The sequence below is a fragment of the Natrix helvetica genome (genome assembly GCF_964273705.1).
Source record: "Natrix helvetica genome assembly, chromosome: 2".
NCBI classification, from domain to species: Eukaryota; Metazoa; Chordata; class Lepidosauria; order Squamata; family Natricidae; genus Natrix; species Natrix helvetica.
Genome location: NC_138552.1, coordinates 291870116 through 291884330, shown reverse-complemented (window position 1 = coordinate 291884330; position 14215 = coordinate 291870116). Strand labels below are relative to the sequence as shown.

Here is a 14215-nt window from a genome sequence, read left to right as displayed (position 1 = left end):
GCCACAACATGTACCCTATACACGTAAATTAGGGAAGGTGCTCACAAAGTTAAAATTACCAAACGTGAATAAATAAGCATCCAAAACCATGAACAACAAATTGAAAGGATTAAAAACGTATTAACCAAAAGCATACAACATGGGGCAGTGTCAACTAGTAACTTATGAACGGCAACGAACTGTGGAGAACTTAGTAAAACAATTCCATGAGAAGTTTCCTGATAAGCCAAAGGGTCCCCCTGGGGGGGGGGGGAGAGAGGTGGTTAATTTTCTTATGTTAACTTTTGTGTTATTCTCTTTTCAGGAAACGTTTTTCTTCTGAGGAGAGGCCGCCTGTCAGGCCTGCAGTTATATTCCTTTTTAGGATCTTTGGCCTGCCACACTCTTTATTGTTTCATTCTGCTGTTTTATTAGTGTAGTAATTGGGAGGGGGAATAGAAAGTAGAATTGTGGAATGTGTTGTTGTCATTCTTTTCTAGAAGCCCAAGGTCATCTTTTGTCTCCGCACCTCTGCACCTGACCGGAACCAGCTGGGTGGAGATGCCAGCGTGGCCGAAGACGATTGGACCATGCGATGGATTGATGGGCGTGGGGATAAGATCATGAACTTTCAACTGGGTGGAATCCCAGGAAGCTTTTAGATTTGGGATTCCACAGTTTGTTGCCAACATGTCTGTCTTATTAAATTGGAACTTTAAGGATAGCTCTGCCTTGGACTCTGATTTAATTCTGCATGATATTTGGAACACTGACAGTAATACAGCCATCCTGCAGGATCGCCAGCTGTGCCTTTAGTCGTAATGCCAATACAGCTGAAGCCAATCTGATTTTAGGTGTTTTTTTTTTTAATGCTCTGCCCATTGGTTTTTATTATCATTATTATTTTTTCTACTGGAACAATCAGGTCATCATGCTACGCCGCTTACTCAACTCCCACTCTAATGGTAAAACAATGGACTTTTATTTCATTTGAGTCGGCTTCAAGAACACAACTAGTAGGGGTCATTTCAGGGTTTTGCAAAAGTTGGGCTATTTTTCCCCCCTCCACTTTAGTGATAAATCCCCAGGTAATAGAAGCAGGTGGTTGTTTTGTAGTGTAATTTCACTTTACAATAATTTGTCCATCCAAGTAAATTTCTGATAAAGTTAAGCTGTTTTTTTACCCTGCGACCTCATCCATTTATTGCATTTCTATCCTGCCGTAATCATTTCAACTCTCAGCAGCTGCTGGAGGTTGAAACAGAGAATATCAATCTTAAAACACTATGATCTACCGCCTTTTTATACTATGCTTTCAAAAAGTTTATGGGGGGGGAAAAAAATCTACAGCTGAAATCTGCAGCGGGCTGAAATAGGTATACCAATTGAGTATGCAATAGCTGCAGCTTTTAAGTGATATCACGAAATAGAAATATGTTTGATTTGTGGTTGCATAATAAAAGGGAGAATCATTTTCGTATTTTGATCCAGCGATTTCTAAACTAACAACGCGCAGCAAGAATTATTTTCGATTAAGATGTAAAATGCATATCCCACTCTAGGCATAACTCAGGCAGTCCTCAAGTTGTGACCATAATGGAGCCTGCCCATCAGGTCGTAAAGTCGTGACGCTTAGTAAACCGGATCACCCACGACTGACCTGATTGTATGACCTTTTTTCTCTCTCGTGGTGTTAAGTGAACCCACGGTTCTCTCTATGGGAGTGTCTCTTTGTCCGTCTGCCTGTCTCTGTCTCTGTCTCTCTCTGTCTCTCTCTCTCTCTCTCCCCGTCCCTCCCTCCCTTTCTGTCTCTTTTTATCAGCTTCTTTTGAATCCTTGTTCACAGTTCCACAGATTAAAGTTCTATCTCAATGTTAATGTGATGATTGATAGTTGTTATAGATGGAAAAAAAACAAAAACAAAACGTATTTTAAAAAATAAAGTTCTACCTCAAATTGAACTTTTTCAACTTTAATCCAAGATATGGCGGAGCCAGTTGAAGGAATATTTTTTTAAAAAACAAAAAGGGAACTCAAGTCCCCAAATGATGTTACATGGCAATCATCGTTTGTATGGCCTCCTCTTTGAAAGGCAAGGAAACCTGGATTCCTGCAGAGGGAAAAGGGCAACCCCCCCAGACCAGCTTTCCCCTGCCTTTGACCCATCGTGCTCCTCTTCTCAGAATCTACAAGCCAGGATGGCTTGTCTGGAGAGAACAGATCTTAATCGCCCCAGTCTAGAGATGCTTTCTCTGAAAGCAGCGGTGGTTGACTTGTGGTTTAATGCCGCAGTGGTGAAAAACGTTTCCAGACAATCCTTCGTTTTACTTCGACAAAAAAACCACCTGCGTCCCGCGATTTTGCCAAAGCCCGACACATCCGGAGGTGCTTAAATGGCCCCGACGCTCATGTTAATGATTTCAACGAAGGTATTTTCAATGCAGTGACAGAGTTGGACGTTGGGGTCTGCGCTAGGGGTCCCTCCTCCAGTTTTGTGGGTCGTGGGAAGCCTCGTCTGTTCCGTGGGCTTTTCCTTCAGTTGCTGGAGGCCTAGAGGTAAACATTCAGGGCAGAAAAGGGGCGAAAAAAATAAACCAAGTTAAACATGGGAGAGTGGAAACGCTCAGATGATGTTAGGCATAGAAAGGTGATGTTGAACCTTTGGGAGGTGTGCCAGAGGTGGCACGCAGAGCCCTCTCTATGGGCACGCACACCGTCATCAGCTGGTATTCACCGTGGGCTCTAGCGTGCCCTAAAAACAGCCAAAACGAATCCATTTTCCGGGCCTTTTCCCGGCATTCTGGAAATTTTGCAATGGTTTTTCCCACAAAAACTATTACAAAAATGCCCTGAAAACGCCCCGAAAGCAGCCCCCCCAAACAGCCCCAAAACAGGCATGTGCACGCCGGCCAACTGGTCTTCGGGTTTCCGGTCCTCCAGCATGCACACATACAGACCCATGCATGCCACTTGTCTGGTTTGGCCACTCGGCGCCGAAAAGGTTTGCCATCCCTGGCACGAGCCCAAGGGCAAGCAAAGGTGACTGAAAACATTGAGATACGACGGCTTACGTGTAATAATCGGATCGAAATCCCTCGTTTCTGTGGCCACGTCGGAAGCACAAACTTGTCCAACTTGGATGAGGAGGGACATGATGTCTTCGTACAGGGGAGGGAAGGCTTGGCAGAAGGAGACCAAGCAGGGCAGGGTAGGCATAAAAAACGTGTAACGCTTGGCCTCGGTCAGAACTGTGGAGATCACAGAAATAGCAGTTTGAAAGAACAGTAGTGATTTGCAGAAGACGGTTGCTTACCGCATTTTTTGGAGTATAAGATGCACCTCCCCCCCCCTAAAAGAGGGTGAAAAATTGGGTGTGTCTTATACACCAAATGTAGCCCTGCCCACCCGCCGCCTCCCACCCTTTGGCCTCTGCCTCCCAACAGTTTACCTCCTTGCAGCAAACGCAGAAGCAGCAATAGGCTATGGCAATCCTTGCAGCCTGAAACAGCTGGTGATCGGGAGGCCTGTGCTGAAATTGAAAGTGAAACTTGCTGTTTGCTGCAAGGAGGTGAATTGCTGGGAGGCAGAAGCAGATTTTGTTTTTCTTCTGCTAATCAGCCTGTTTGCTGCAAGGAGGTAAGTCAGTAACTATAAATGCCTATAGAATGTTCAAATGATTACATTTATTTTTTAAAGACTGCTTTATTTTTGTTCTAGACAACTTAACAAAATGAAGACGCTTTTTAAAACAAATGCTTGATCAGAAGAGGCCCAGTGCTATTATATCTTCTTTTAAATAGAGGAGAATAACTAAACTTCCAGAAAGCACATCAATTTGAACATCTGTAAAAGTATAGTCTGAAATGTAACACTACAAACAGTGTATATTGTCTGTGCTGTTTGCTGTTTGCTGCAAGGAGGCAAATTGCTGGGAGGCAGAGGCAAAAGCTTCCTCTCCAAAAGCTAGGTGCGTCTTATACTTCAGAGCATCTTATACTCTGAAAAATACGGTAACTACAGGTAGTCCTCGACTTACGACCAATGTCGGCTTCTATGGCTAAGCAAGGAATTATTAAGGGAAGCGTGTCTGATTTTACGACCTTTTCTGCCAGGGTTGTTAAGTAAATCGTAACTGCTGTTAAGCGAATCATGTGGTCGATAAGCAGAGTCGGCTTCCCGCATGGATTTTGCCTAACAGAAGATGGCTGGCAGCATGGCAAAAAGTGACCACATGACCACGGGATGTGTCAACCGTCATAAATACAGGTGAATGGCCAAGCGCGCAAATTTTGATCACGTGACTTTGCAATAGAAATTTGGGACTCAGCTGTGATCGTAAGTCTTACAGAGCCCAAAATTTATGTTGGTAAATGAGACATCTGTTAAGTGAGTTTTGCCCCATTTTACGACCTTTCTTGCCACCGTTTTAAAGCAAATCACTGTCGTTGTTAAGTTATTGACATAAGTGAGTCTGGCTTCTCCATTGACTTTGTCAGAAGGTCACAAAAGGGGATCGCATAACCCCGGGACATGGCAACTGTCATAACTGTGAGTCCTTTGCCGAGCATCTGAATTTTAATTACATGATTATAGGAATGCAGCAATGTACGACCAGTGCAAAAAATGATACGGCCCTTTTTTCAGTGCCGTTGTAACTTTGAACGGTCATTAAATGAACTGTTGTAACTCAAGGATTACCTGTAAATACGTACTAATTCATACAAGCTATTCTCCAAAGCACCTGAGAGTAGAACAAGAAGCAATGGGTGGAAACTAATCAAGGAGAGAAGCAACTTAGAACTGAGGAGAAATTTCCTGACAGTTAGAACAATTAGTGGAATAGAAGTTGCCTCCAGAAGTTGTGAATGCCCCAACACTGGAAGTCTTTAAGAAGATGCTGGATAGCCATCTGTCTGAAACGGTATAGGGTTTCCTGCCTAGGCAGGGGGTTGGACCAGAAGACCTCCAAGGTCCCTTCCAACTCTGTTATTCTATTTTCACCACTGTCAAACCACTCACTAAGGCTGCATTACTATTACTATTAGTCTTCTCATCGTTCCTATCACCCATCTCCTCCCACTTATGACTGCAGGACTGTAACTTTGTGGCTTGTATCCTTTACAATTTATATTGATCTTGATTGTTTCCTGATTGCTTATTTGTACCCTGTGACTATCATTAAGTGCTGTACCTTAGGATTCTTGACGAATGTATCTTGTCTTTTTATGTACACTGAGAGCATCTGCACCCAAGACAAATTCCTTGTGTGTCCAATCACACTTGGCTAATAAAGAATTCTACTCTAGTCTAGTCTATTCTATTATTCCATTCCATGTTCTGTTGTTCTTTCTATCCTGTCCTGTCCTACTCTATTCTATTCTATTATTCTATCCTATCCTACCTTATCCTATCCTATTCATGACAGACAACGTAAACAGACTGGGTAATTGGGTATTTTTTAGGGGTTATTTTTAAACATTGCTTTTAACTACTTTACTTTGGGTACAGTCTTTATAGCCTCCTCTTTTAGGCACTTAGTATTTAACTATGTTTGTATTTTTATGTATTTATGTGTTTTAATCTGACTGTACACCGCCCCGAGTCCCTTTTGGGAGAGGGGGCGGTATAAAAGTCTAAAATAAAGTAAAGTAAGTAAAGGGGAAAGCAATGTCACTCAACTCACCAGGAAGGGCAAAATGGGTACTGCGTTTTCCCCACTCCAAACAAGAGATCTGGTTCCAGAAATGGAATCCCAGAGACGGAAAGTCCCCTTTGACTTTCCAGCACCAACTAGGTTCCAGGGTTAGATTTTTCCAGGGCTAACCTGCCTTACCTGTCAGCAGGGTCCCCATGACGTTGATAGCCAAACGTGCCACACTGAGAGACTTGGGTAGCGCATACTGAATGCACAAGTAAGAAAGCAACTGGATAGCGAAGATCTGGAACAGGGAGAAGCAAACCATTCACTAAGGCTGCATTGCTATTACTATTAGTCTCCTCATCGTTCCTATCCCCCATCTCCTCCCACTTATGACTGCAGGACTGTAACTTTGTGGCTTGTATCCTTATGATTTATATTGATATTGATTGTTTCCTGATTGCTTATTTGTAACCTGTGACTGTCATTAAGTGCTGTACCTTAGGATTCTTGATGAATGTATCTTGTCTTTTTATGTACACTGAGAGCATCTGCACCAAAGACAAATGCCTTATGTGTCCAATCACACTAAGTAAGTAAGTAAGTAAGTAAGTAAGTAAGTAAGTAAGGAAAGGAAAGGAAAGGAAAGGAGGAAGGAAGGAAGGAAGGAAGGAAGGGAAAGGAAATAAGGAAGGAAGGAAGGAAGGAAGGAAGGGAAAGAAAAGGAAGGAAGGAAGGAAGGAAGGAAGGAAGGAAGGAAGGAAGAAAGAAAGAAAGAAAGAAAGAAAGAAAGAAAGAAAGAAAGAAAGAAAGAAAGAGGGAAGGGAAGGAAGGAAAGGAATGGAAAGGAAGGAATGCAGTCAAGAAAGATCTTTAAAGCAGGCGTGTCAAACTCAAGGCCTGCAGCCCGGTTCCAACTCATGGGGTGCTTAGATCTGGTCCACGGAGCCAGCCTGGAAATATCAACAAAATGGCCCGCAGTGCCTATGGCGGCAAAAACGAGCTGTGGGGGGCCATGCACAGCCCCCCCTGCTCCCCGTTTTCAGCCTCCACGACCTCCTGCAGCTGAAAATGGGCTGCGGGGGGCTGCGCAACCCGTTTTCAACCTCCACGTTTTTGGCCGGGAGAGAGGCTGCAGGAGCCATGGAGTCCAAAAACAGGCAGCCTAGGGGGAGGGGGGAACCTCGTGCGCCTCCCCCCTCCCCCTCACATACGGGGAGGAGAAGGGGGGGGGAGGCAGCTGAGTGAGCTGGTACCTGCTTCTCCAGTTCAGGCTGAGCAATCAGTTCGGGGATGAAGTCCAGGCAGATATGCATAGAAGGGATGCCAGCCACGGTTAGGGAAAGCAGCTCACAAGGGTAGCCCTGTTCAAAGAGAAAGGGAAGAAAAAATGAGCCCTGCGAGAAATCTGGCTTAGCCCTGCCTGTTTCAAGCAAAACCAGAGGAGAATATTTGTAGATCAGGGTTGACATGAGAAGTCCTTGGTGTTTTCTTACAGACATTTTATTACCCAACTCAGTAACATCATCAGTGCTAGAAGGGAGTGGGGACTGCAGAAGGGACGAGGAGGGGGAGCAGAAAGGATTGTGGGGGTCCTTGGTGCTCTCTGAGCTTGCTTGTTTTCTGGCAGACGTTTCATTACCCAACTAGGTAACATCATCAGTGCTAGTAAGGAGTGCTGTTTGCTGTCAGTTTATATTCTGGTGTCTTTAACAAGATCTATAGACTATGCCAGCTTCTGCCAACCTAGCAGTTCAAAAGTACGTAGAAAAATAGGGACCACCTTTGGTGGGAAGGAAACAGCGTTCCGTGCGCCTTCGGTGTTGAGTCATGCCAGCCACATGACCACGGAGATGTCTTTGGACAGCCCTGGCTCTTTGGCTTTGAAACTGAGGTGAGCACCGCCCCCTGGAGTCGGGAACGACTAGCACATATGTGCAAGGGGAACGTTTACCTTTATAGACTATGCAAAAGGGACAATCAACAAGCTCAAAAGAGAACAAAAAGATTCCAGCACCTCTCCACCAGCAATCAGGACCCAGATCAGCATAGATCAGTGGTATCAAACTGGCGGCCCACGAAGGCCACTCCCATCCCAGCTCCGCGAAGGGAAAAAATGTCACGAAATGTTACGGGAAGGCAGTGTGAGGCCGCAAATTTGGCAACCGTGGCTTGATTAACTCCAAATGCCAAATAGGTGGTCTTCAAATTATGACCGTAATGAACCTTGCCCATTATGGTCATAAGTTGTTAGCAGTCATAAAAATGGGTTGGTTATTAGGGTCATAACTTGAGGATTACCTGTGTTATCGGATATGACACTTTGAGATCAAGCGACAGATCCCGAGAAACACACAATCAAGATCATGTGAAGGGTTAATACCACTTTATAAGGCCTTGGTGAGGCCACACTTGGAATACTGCATTCAGTTCTGGTCACCACGATGTAAAAAAGATGTGGAGACTCTAGAAAGAGTGCAGAGAAGAGCAACAAAGATGATTAGGGGACTGGAGACTAAAACATATGAAGAACGGTTGCAGGAACTGGGTATGTTTAGCTTAAGAGAAAGAAGGACCAGGGGAGACATGATAGCAGTGTTCCAATATCTCAGAGGTTGCCACAAAGAAGAGGGAGTCAAACTATTCTCCAAGGCACCTGGGGGCAGAAGAAGAAGCAATGGGTGGAAACTAATCAAGGAGAGAAGCAACTTAGAACTGAGGAGAAATTTCCTGACAGTGAGAACAATTAACCAGTGGAACAGAAGTTGCCTCCAGAAGTTGTGAATGCCCCAACACTGGAAGTCTTTAAGAAGATGTTGGATAGCTATTTGTCTGAAACGGTATAGGGTTTCCTGCCTAGGCAGGGGGTTGGACTAGAAGACCTCCAAGGTCCCTTCCAACTCTACTATTGTATTGTATTGTATAAGAAGGTGGACAAGTGGCAAATACCCCATCTGGCTGAGGAATTCTGGGAGCTGAAGTCCATATATCTTAAAATTGCCAAGATTGAGAGAGAATTCTCTAGGACAGGGGTCAGCAACCTTCAACACCCAAGGAGCATTTGGACCCATTTCCCAAAGAAAAGAAAACACTGGGAGCCACAAAAAACCTTCCCATGCCTGACTAGTTTCTGAGGGGCCACAAAACAATGGGTGGAAACTAATTAAGGAGAGAAGCAACTTAGAACTGAGGAGAAACTTCCTGACAGTGAGAACAATTAATCAGTGGAACAGAAGTTGCCTCCAGAAGTTGTGAATACCCCAACACTGCAAGTCTTCAAGAAGATGTTGGATGGCCATTTGTCTGAAACGGTATAGGACAGCGATGCCGAACTTTTTTTGACTCACGTGCCATAAGGAGGGGGGGGGAGTGTAGGGGGGTTGTGCACTGGCATGCCACACCCATAATGCAACGTGCGACCCCCCCCAGTGTGCATGCATGCATGAGAGGCGCAACCCCCCCCCCATTTTTTGCATGCTTTTTTCGCCCTCCCCAGGCTCCAGACGCTTTATAGGAGCCTGAGGAGAGCGAAAACAGCCTCACCCGTCCCCCTGGAGGCCCTCCGGAGGCTTCAGGGACCTTGAGGAGGCTTCCCTGAAGCCTCCGGAGGACTAAAAAGCACCCTACGAGCAAACCAGAAGTGACTTCTGCTTTGCTCATAGGGCCAGTTTAAGCCCTCCGGAGGCTTCAGGGAGGCCTCCTGAAGGTCCCCGAAGCCTCCGGAGGGCTTAAACTGACCCTACGAGCAAACCGGAAGTCCATTCCCGAACTTCCGGTTTGCCCACAGGGCCGTTTTTTTGCACTCCGGAAGCCTTCAGAGGGCCTCCGGGGGAGGAGGGAGAGGCTCTTTTCACTCTGCCCAGGCTCCTATAAAGCCCCTGGAGCCTGGGGAGGGTGAAAAATGGCTTTAAAAAAGGCATGCGCGCTGACCAGCTGACAGGGCAACATCTTGCGTGCCCTGACAAATGGCTCCGTGTGCCACATGTGGTCCAGGTGCCATAGGTTCGCCATCCCGGGTATAGGGTTTCCTGCCTAGGCAGGGGGTTGGACTAGAAGACCACCAAGGTCCCTTCCAACTCTGCTATTGCATTGTATTGTATTGTAAACCCGTTGAAAGCTATTCAGTAATGGTGAATCTTTTCGGTGCCGAAAAGGGAGCGCACATGCTTGTCTTGGACGCAACCTGGAAGAGGAGCTGCCCAGTGGGCACGCGCACCGGAAATTGGAACTTCCGGTTTCCGGCATGCACATGCGCACCAGCCAGCTACTCTTCTGGTTAATGACACGAGCAACAATCAGCTGGCCGGAGTGCATGCTCACACCAATAAGGGAATACAATACAATACAATACAATAGCAGAGTTGGAAGGGACCTTGGAGGTCTTCTAGTCCAACGCCCTGCCTAGGCAGGAATCCCTATACTGTTTCAGACAAATGGCTATCCAACATCTTCTTAAAGACTTCCAGTGTTGGGGCATTCACAACTTCTGGAGGCAACTTCTGTTCTACTGATTAATTGTTCTAACTGTCAGGAAGTTTCTCCTCAGTTCTAAGTTGCTTCTCTCCTTGATTAGTTTCCACCCATTGCTTCTTCTACCCTCAGGTGCCTTGGAGAATAGTTTGACTCCCTCTTCTTTGTGGCAACCCCTGAGATATTGGAAGACTGCTATCATGTCTCCCCTAGTCCTTCTTTCTCTTAAGCTAAACATACCCAGTTCCTGCAACCGTTCTTCATGTTTTAGTCTCCAGTCCCCTAATCCTCTTTGTTGCTCTTCTCTGCACTCTTTCTAGAGTCTCCACATCTTTTCTACATCGTGGCGACCAAAACTGAATGCCGCATTCCAAGTGTGGAAGACCAGCTCTTCCAATTTTGGGCACTGCCGCACACACAAATGCCAGCTGATTGTCATGGGCGCATGCGCCAGAAACCCAGAAGAGGAATGGGTGATGCTGCGTGTGCCAGGCGACATGGTTTTACATGCCACTTTGGGCACACATGCCATAGGTTCGCCATCACGGATATAGATGGTCCAGCATGGCATGAGCAGCCAAGTTGTCGAAAGAGCAGCTGAAAACACAAACGCACACCTGGAAGTGGACCAGCTTAGCAATGTTGGGGTCGGCGATGAACATCTGGTGCACGAGACAGCAAACCAGGCACTGGACTTCCCTCAAGTTGCAGAGAAGGCTGTCTTCTACATCCTCTCCGTCTCCTTCTTCCTCCTCCTCCTCCTCCTCCTCTTTGACCTGCTTGTTTGGAGGACTGCGTGCGGCACTTCCCGGCTGGCTCCTTAGCCACCTGGTGGAATTCCTGCCCAGAGGACTTTCTTCTTCCAAAGGCAAGCAAATCTCCAGGAGGATCTGCACTGCGGCGCTATCCTGGAAGAAGGGAAGTCAGGAGCAAGCAAGCAGGTTGAGACCAGGCCATGGCTGGTGAGGGAAAGCAACTAGGAGTCAACATCCAGCTCGAGAATCCAAATAAAACTCCAAGTTCATTTCGTTTCCAAAAACCTTACTGTTTACTGAATGCACTGCCTGGTAAGGTCGAAGCAAAACTACCGTATTTTTCGGAGTATAAGACACAGCTTTTTCCCTCAAAAAAGAGGGTGAAAATCTGGGTGCGTCTTATACACTGAATACAGGATTTTATGCCTCCCGAAACCCCGCTCCTTTCACCAAAATGGCCGTGCAGAGCCTTTAGGAGGCTTTCAGAGAGCTCTTGGGGGCTGGGGAGGGCAGAAATGAGTGAAAAATGGGCTGTTTTTTGCTCAATTTTGCCCCTCCCCCCAGCCCCCAGGAGGACTCAGCCTCCTAAAGGCTATTCATGCCCTTTTTTGGGGGGGGGGGGGAAACAGGCCTGTTTTTGCGAAAAATTGACCATTTTTAGGAGGTCTGCAAAGTGCAAAAACGTTTTTTAAAAAAATTTGCCTCTTCAAAATCTTGGTGCGTCTTAAACTCTGAAAAATACGGTAACTCTGAGGTCCCCAGGCGCCGGTTTATAGAATGAAACAATAATTTTTCCAGTCAAACCCCCAACCTCTCACGTCTTCCATGAAAACAAGTGCACTTTGTTATGGGGACCGTCTGCTTCAAGGCCTCACCTGTTATGAAGTCCTTGAAAAGGTTCCAGGCTCTCACCGTCTTCAGAGGAATGGTGGAGGTTTCGTTTCTCCTGCCAACCCATCCTAAAGCAACATCCCCCACCCCCCACCCCCACCCCCCACGACTCTAATGGTAAGTTGAGATGAAGAGGCACGTAGCTGTCCAAGTTTCAAACTTTACACTAGGATGCAAAGAAACCAGGAGACGGTGAGTTCTAGTCCCGCCTTAGGCACCAAAGCCAGCTGGGTGACTTGGCCCAATCACCAGGAGATGGTGAGTTCTAGTTCCATTCTAGGTATGAAAACTGGCTGGGTGACTTTGGGGCAATCTCTCTCTCTCTCTCTCTCCCCCCTCCTTCTTTCTCTCTCCCTCACACACACACACACTTTGTCTAACACTGTCTCTCTCACTCACTCTCTCTCTCTCTCTCTCACACACACACACTTTAACTCACTCACTCTCTTTATCTCTCTATCTCTCTCTCACACACACTTTCTCTAACTGTCTCTCTCTCTCACACACACACACACACTATCTCTAACTCTCTTTCTGTCTCTCTCTCTCTCACACACACACATTCACTCACTCACTCACTTTATCTCTCTATCTCTCTCACACACACACTTTCTCTAACTCTCTCTCTCTCTCACACACACACACACACACACACTATCTCTAACTCTCTCTTTCTGTCTCTCTCTCTCTCTCTCACACACACACACACACACTTTAACTCACTCACTCTCTTTATCTCTCTATCTCTATCTCACACACTTTCTCTAACTCTCTCTCTCTCTCTCTCTCTCTCACACACACTATCTCTAACTCTCTTTCTGTCTCTCTCTCTCTCTCACACACACACACACACTTTAACTCACTCACTCTCTTTATCTCTCTATCTCTCACACACACACACTTTCTCTAACTCTCTCTCTCTCTCTCACACACACACACACACTATCTCTAACTCTCTCTTTCTGTCTCTCTCTCTCTCTCACACACACACACACATTCACTCACTCACTCTCTTTATCTCTCTATCTCTATCTCACACACACACACTTTCTCTAGCTCTCTCTCTCTCTCACACACACACACACTTTAACTCACTCACTCTCTTTATCTCTCTATCTCTCTCACACACACACTTTCTCTAACTCTCTCTCTCTCACACACACACACACATTCACTCACTCACTCTCTTTATCTCTCTATCTCTCACACACACTTTCTCTAACTCTCTCTCTCACACACACACACACTTTAACTCACTCACTCTCTTTATCTATCTCTCTCACACACACTTTCTCTAACTCTCTCTCTCTCTCTCTCTCTCTCACACACACACACACACTATCTCTAACTCTCTCTTTCTGTCTCTCTCTCTCTCACACACACACACACACACTTTAACTCACTCACTATCTTTATCTCTCTATCTCTATCTCTCACACACACACTTTCACTAACTCTCTCTCTCTCTCTTTAAACCTTTCTCTCTCTCTCTTCATCACGCACACACACTCTCTCTTTATCTAATTCTGTCTCTCTGACTTTCTCTCTGTCTCTTTCAGCCTGCCCTACACATTGAGTTGCTCTTGTGGGGAAAATAGGAGGAGGAAGGATATTAAGTATATTCACTGTCTTCAGTTATCTATAAAGTAATAAAGGGGGGGATAAAATGAAGTCTCCTCGGTGGTCTCTGAGCTTGGTCGTTTTCATTATCCAAACTAAGGAACATCTTGAAACAATTCAGCTTCAAACCATTCTCAACCAGTCTGCCCAGCAGCTAAGCTGTTGAAAACTGACCCTTTCAACAGCTGGATGCTTTTAAGATTACCTGGGCAGCCAGCAATGCGTTTTTCAGTTCTTCCCGCGTGACTTCGGGCCCTTCCAGACCCGTGACATTGTTTTGCAAAGGCTTGACGTCCTGATCGGCCGTTTCTTTCAGGTGGGCGCTCAGGTAAGCTTTGGAAGCCAGCAGGTAGCCATTTAGCATATGCAGGGTGATATCCATCAGAGGCGGACACCTGAGGAGGCACAAACAGGGGAAAGACATAGAAGGGAGGAGGGAGAAGAAGAAGTAGAGGTGTACATGCAGACCTCGTTTAGCAACCTGTTCAGACCTGACTCCCAAACACCACAAACCCTCCATAGTTAAATACCGTATTTTTCGGAGTATAAGATGCACCAAGGTTTTGAAGAGGAAAATTTAAAAAAAAAGTTTTTGCACTTTGCAAACTTCCCAGAAATGGCCCATTTTTCACGAAGGGCATGGATAGTCTTATAGAGTGCTGCTGGGGGTTGCGGGGAACAAAAACGGGCTGTTTCTTCGCTCATTTCTGCCTTCCCCAGCCCCCAGGAGCTCTCTAAAAGCCTTCTAAAAGTTATGCACAGCCATTTTGGTGAAGGGGCGGAGTTTCGGGAGGCAAAAATGCCGTATTCAGTGTATAAGACACACCCAGATCTTCAGCCTCTTTTTTGAGGGAAAAAGGTG

The 14215-nt window shown here is 45.9% G+C and overlaps 1 protein-coding gene across 1 annotated transcript in view; it reads right to left on the bottom strand.

The window, feature by feature from the left end:
* Window positions 1-1935: 1935 nt before the first annotated feature.
* The window catches only part of INTS2 (integrator complex subunit 2), a 53308-nt gene continuing 41028 nt past the window's right edge, over window positions 1936-14215 (bottom strand). The window contains exons 20-25 of the mRNA XM_081945391.1: window positions 13559-13748; window positions 10705-10995; window positions 6874-6981; window positions 5813-5918; window positions 3051-3227; window positions 1936-2529 (exon numbers count right to left, since the gene is read on the bottom strand). Coding sequence (XP_081801517.1) covers window positions 2369-2529; window positions 3051-3227; window positions 5813-5918; window positions 6874-6981; window positions 10705-10995; window positions 13559-13748 — 1033 coding nt within the window. The 3' untranslated portion in view covers window positions 1936-2368. The remainder of the gene's footprint in view (window positions 2530-3050; window positions 3228-5812; window positions 5919-6873; window positions 6982-10704; window positions 10996-13558; window positions 13749-14215) is intronic.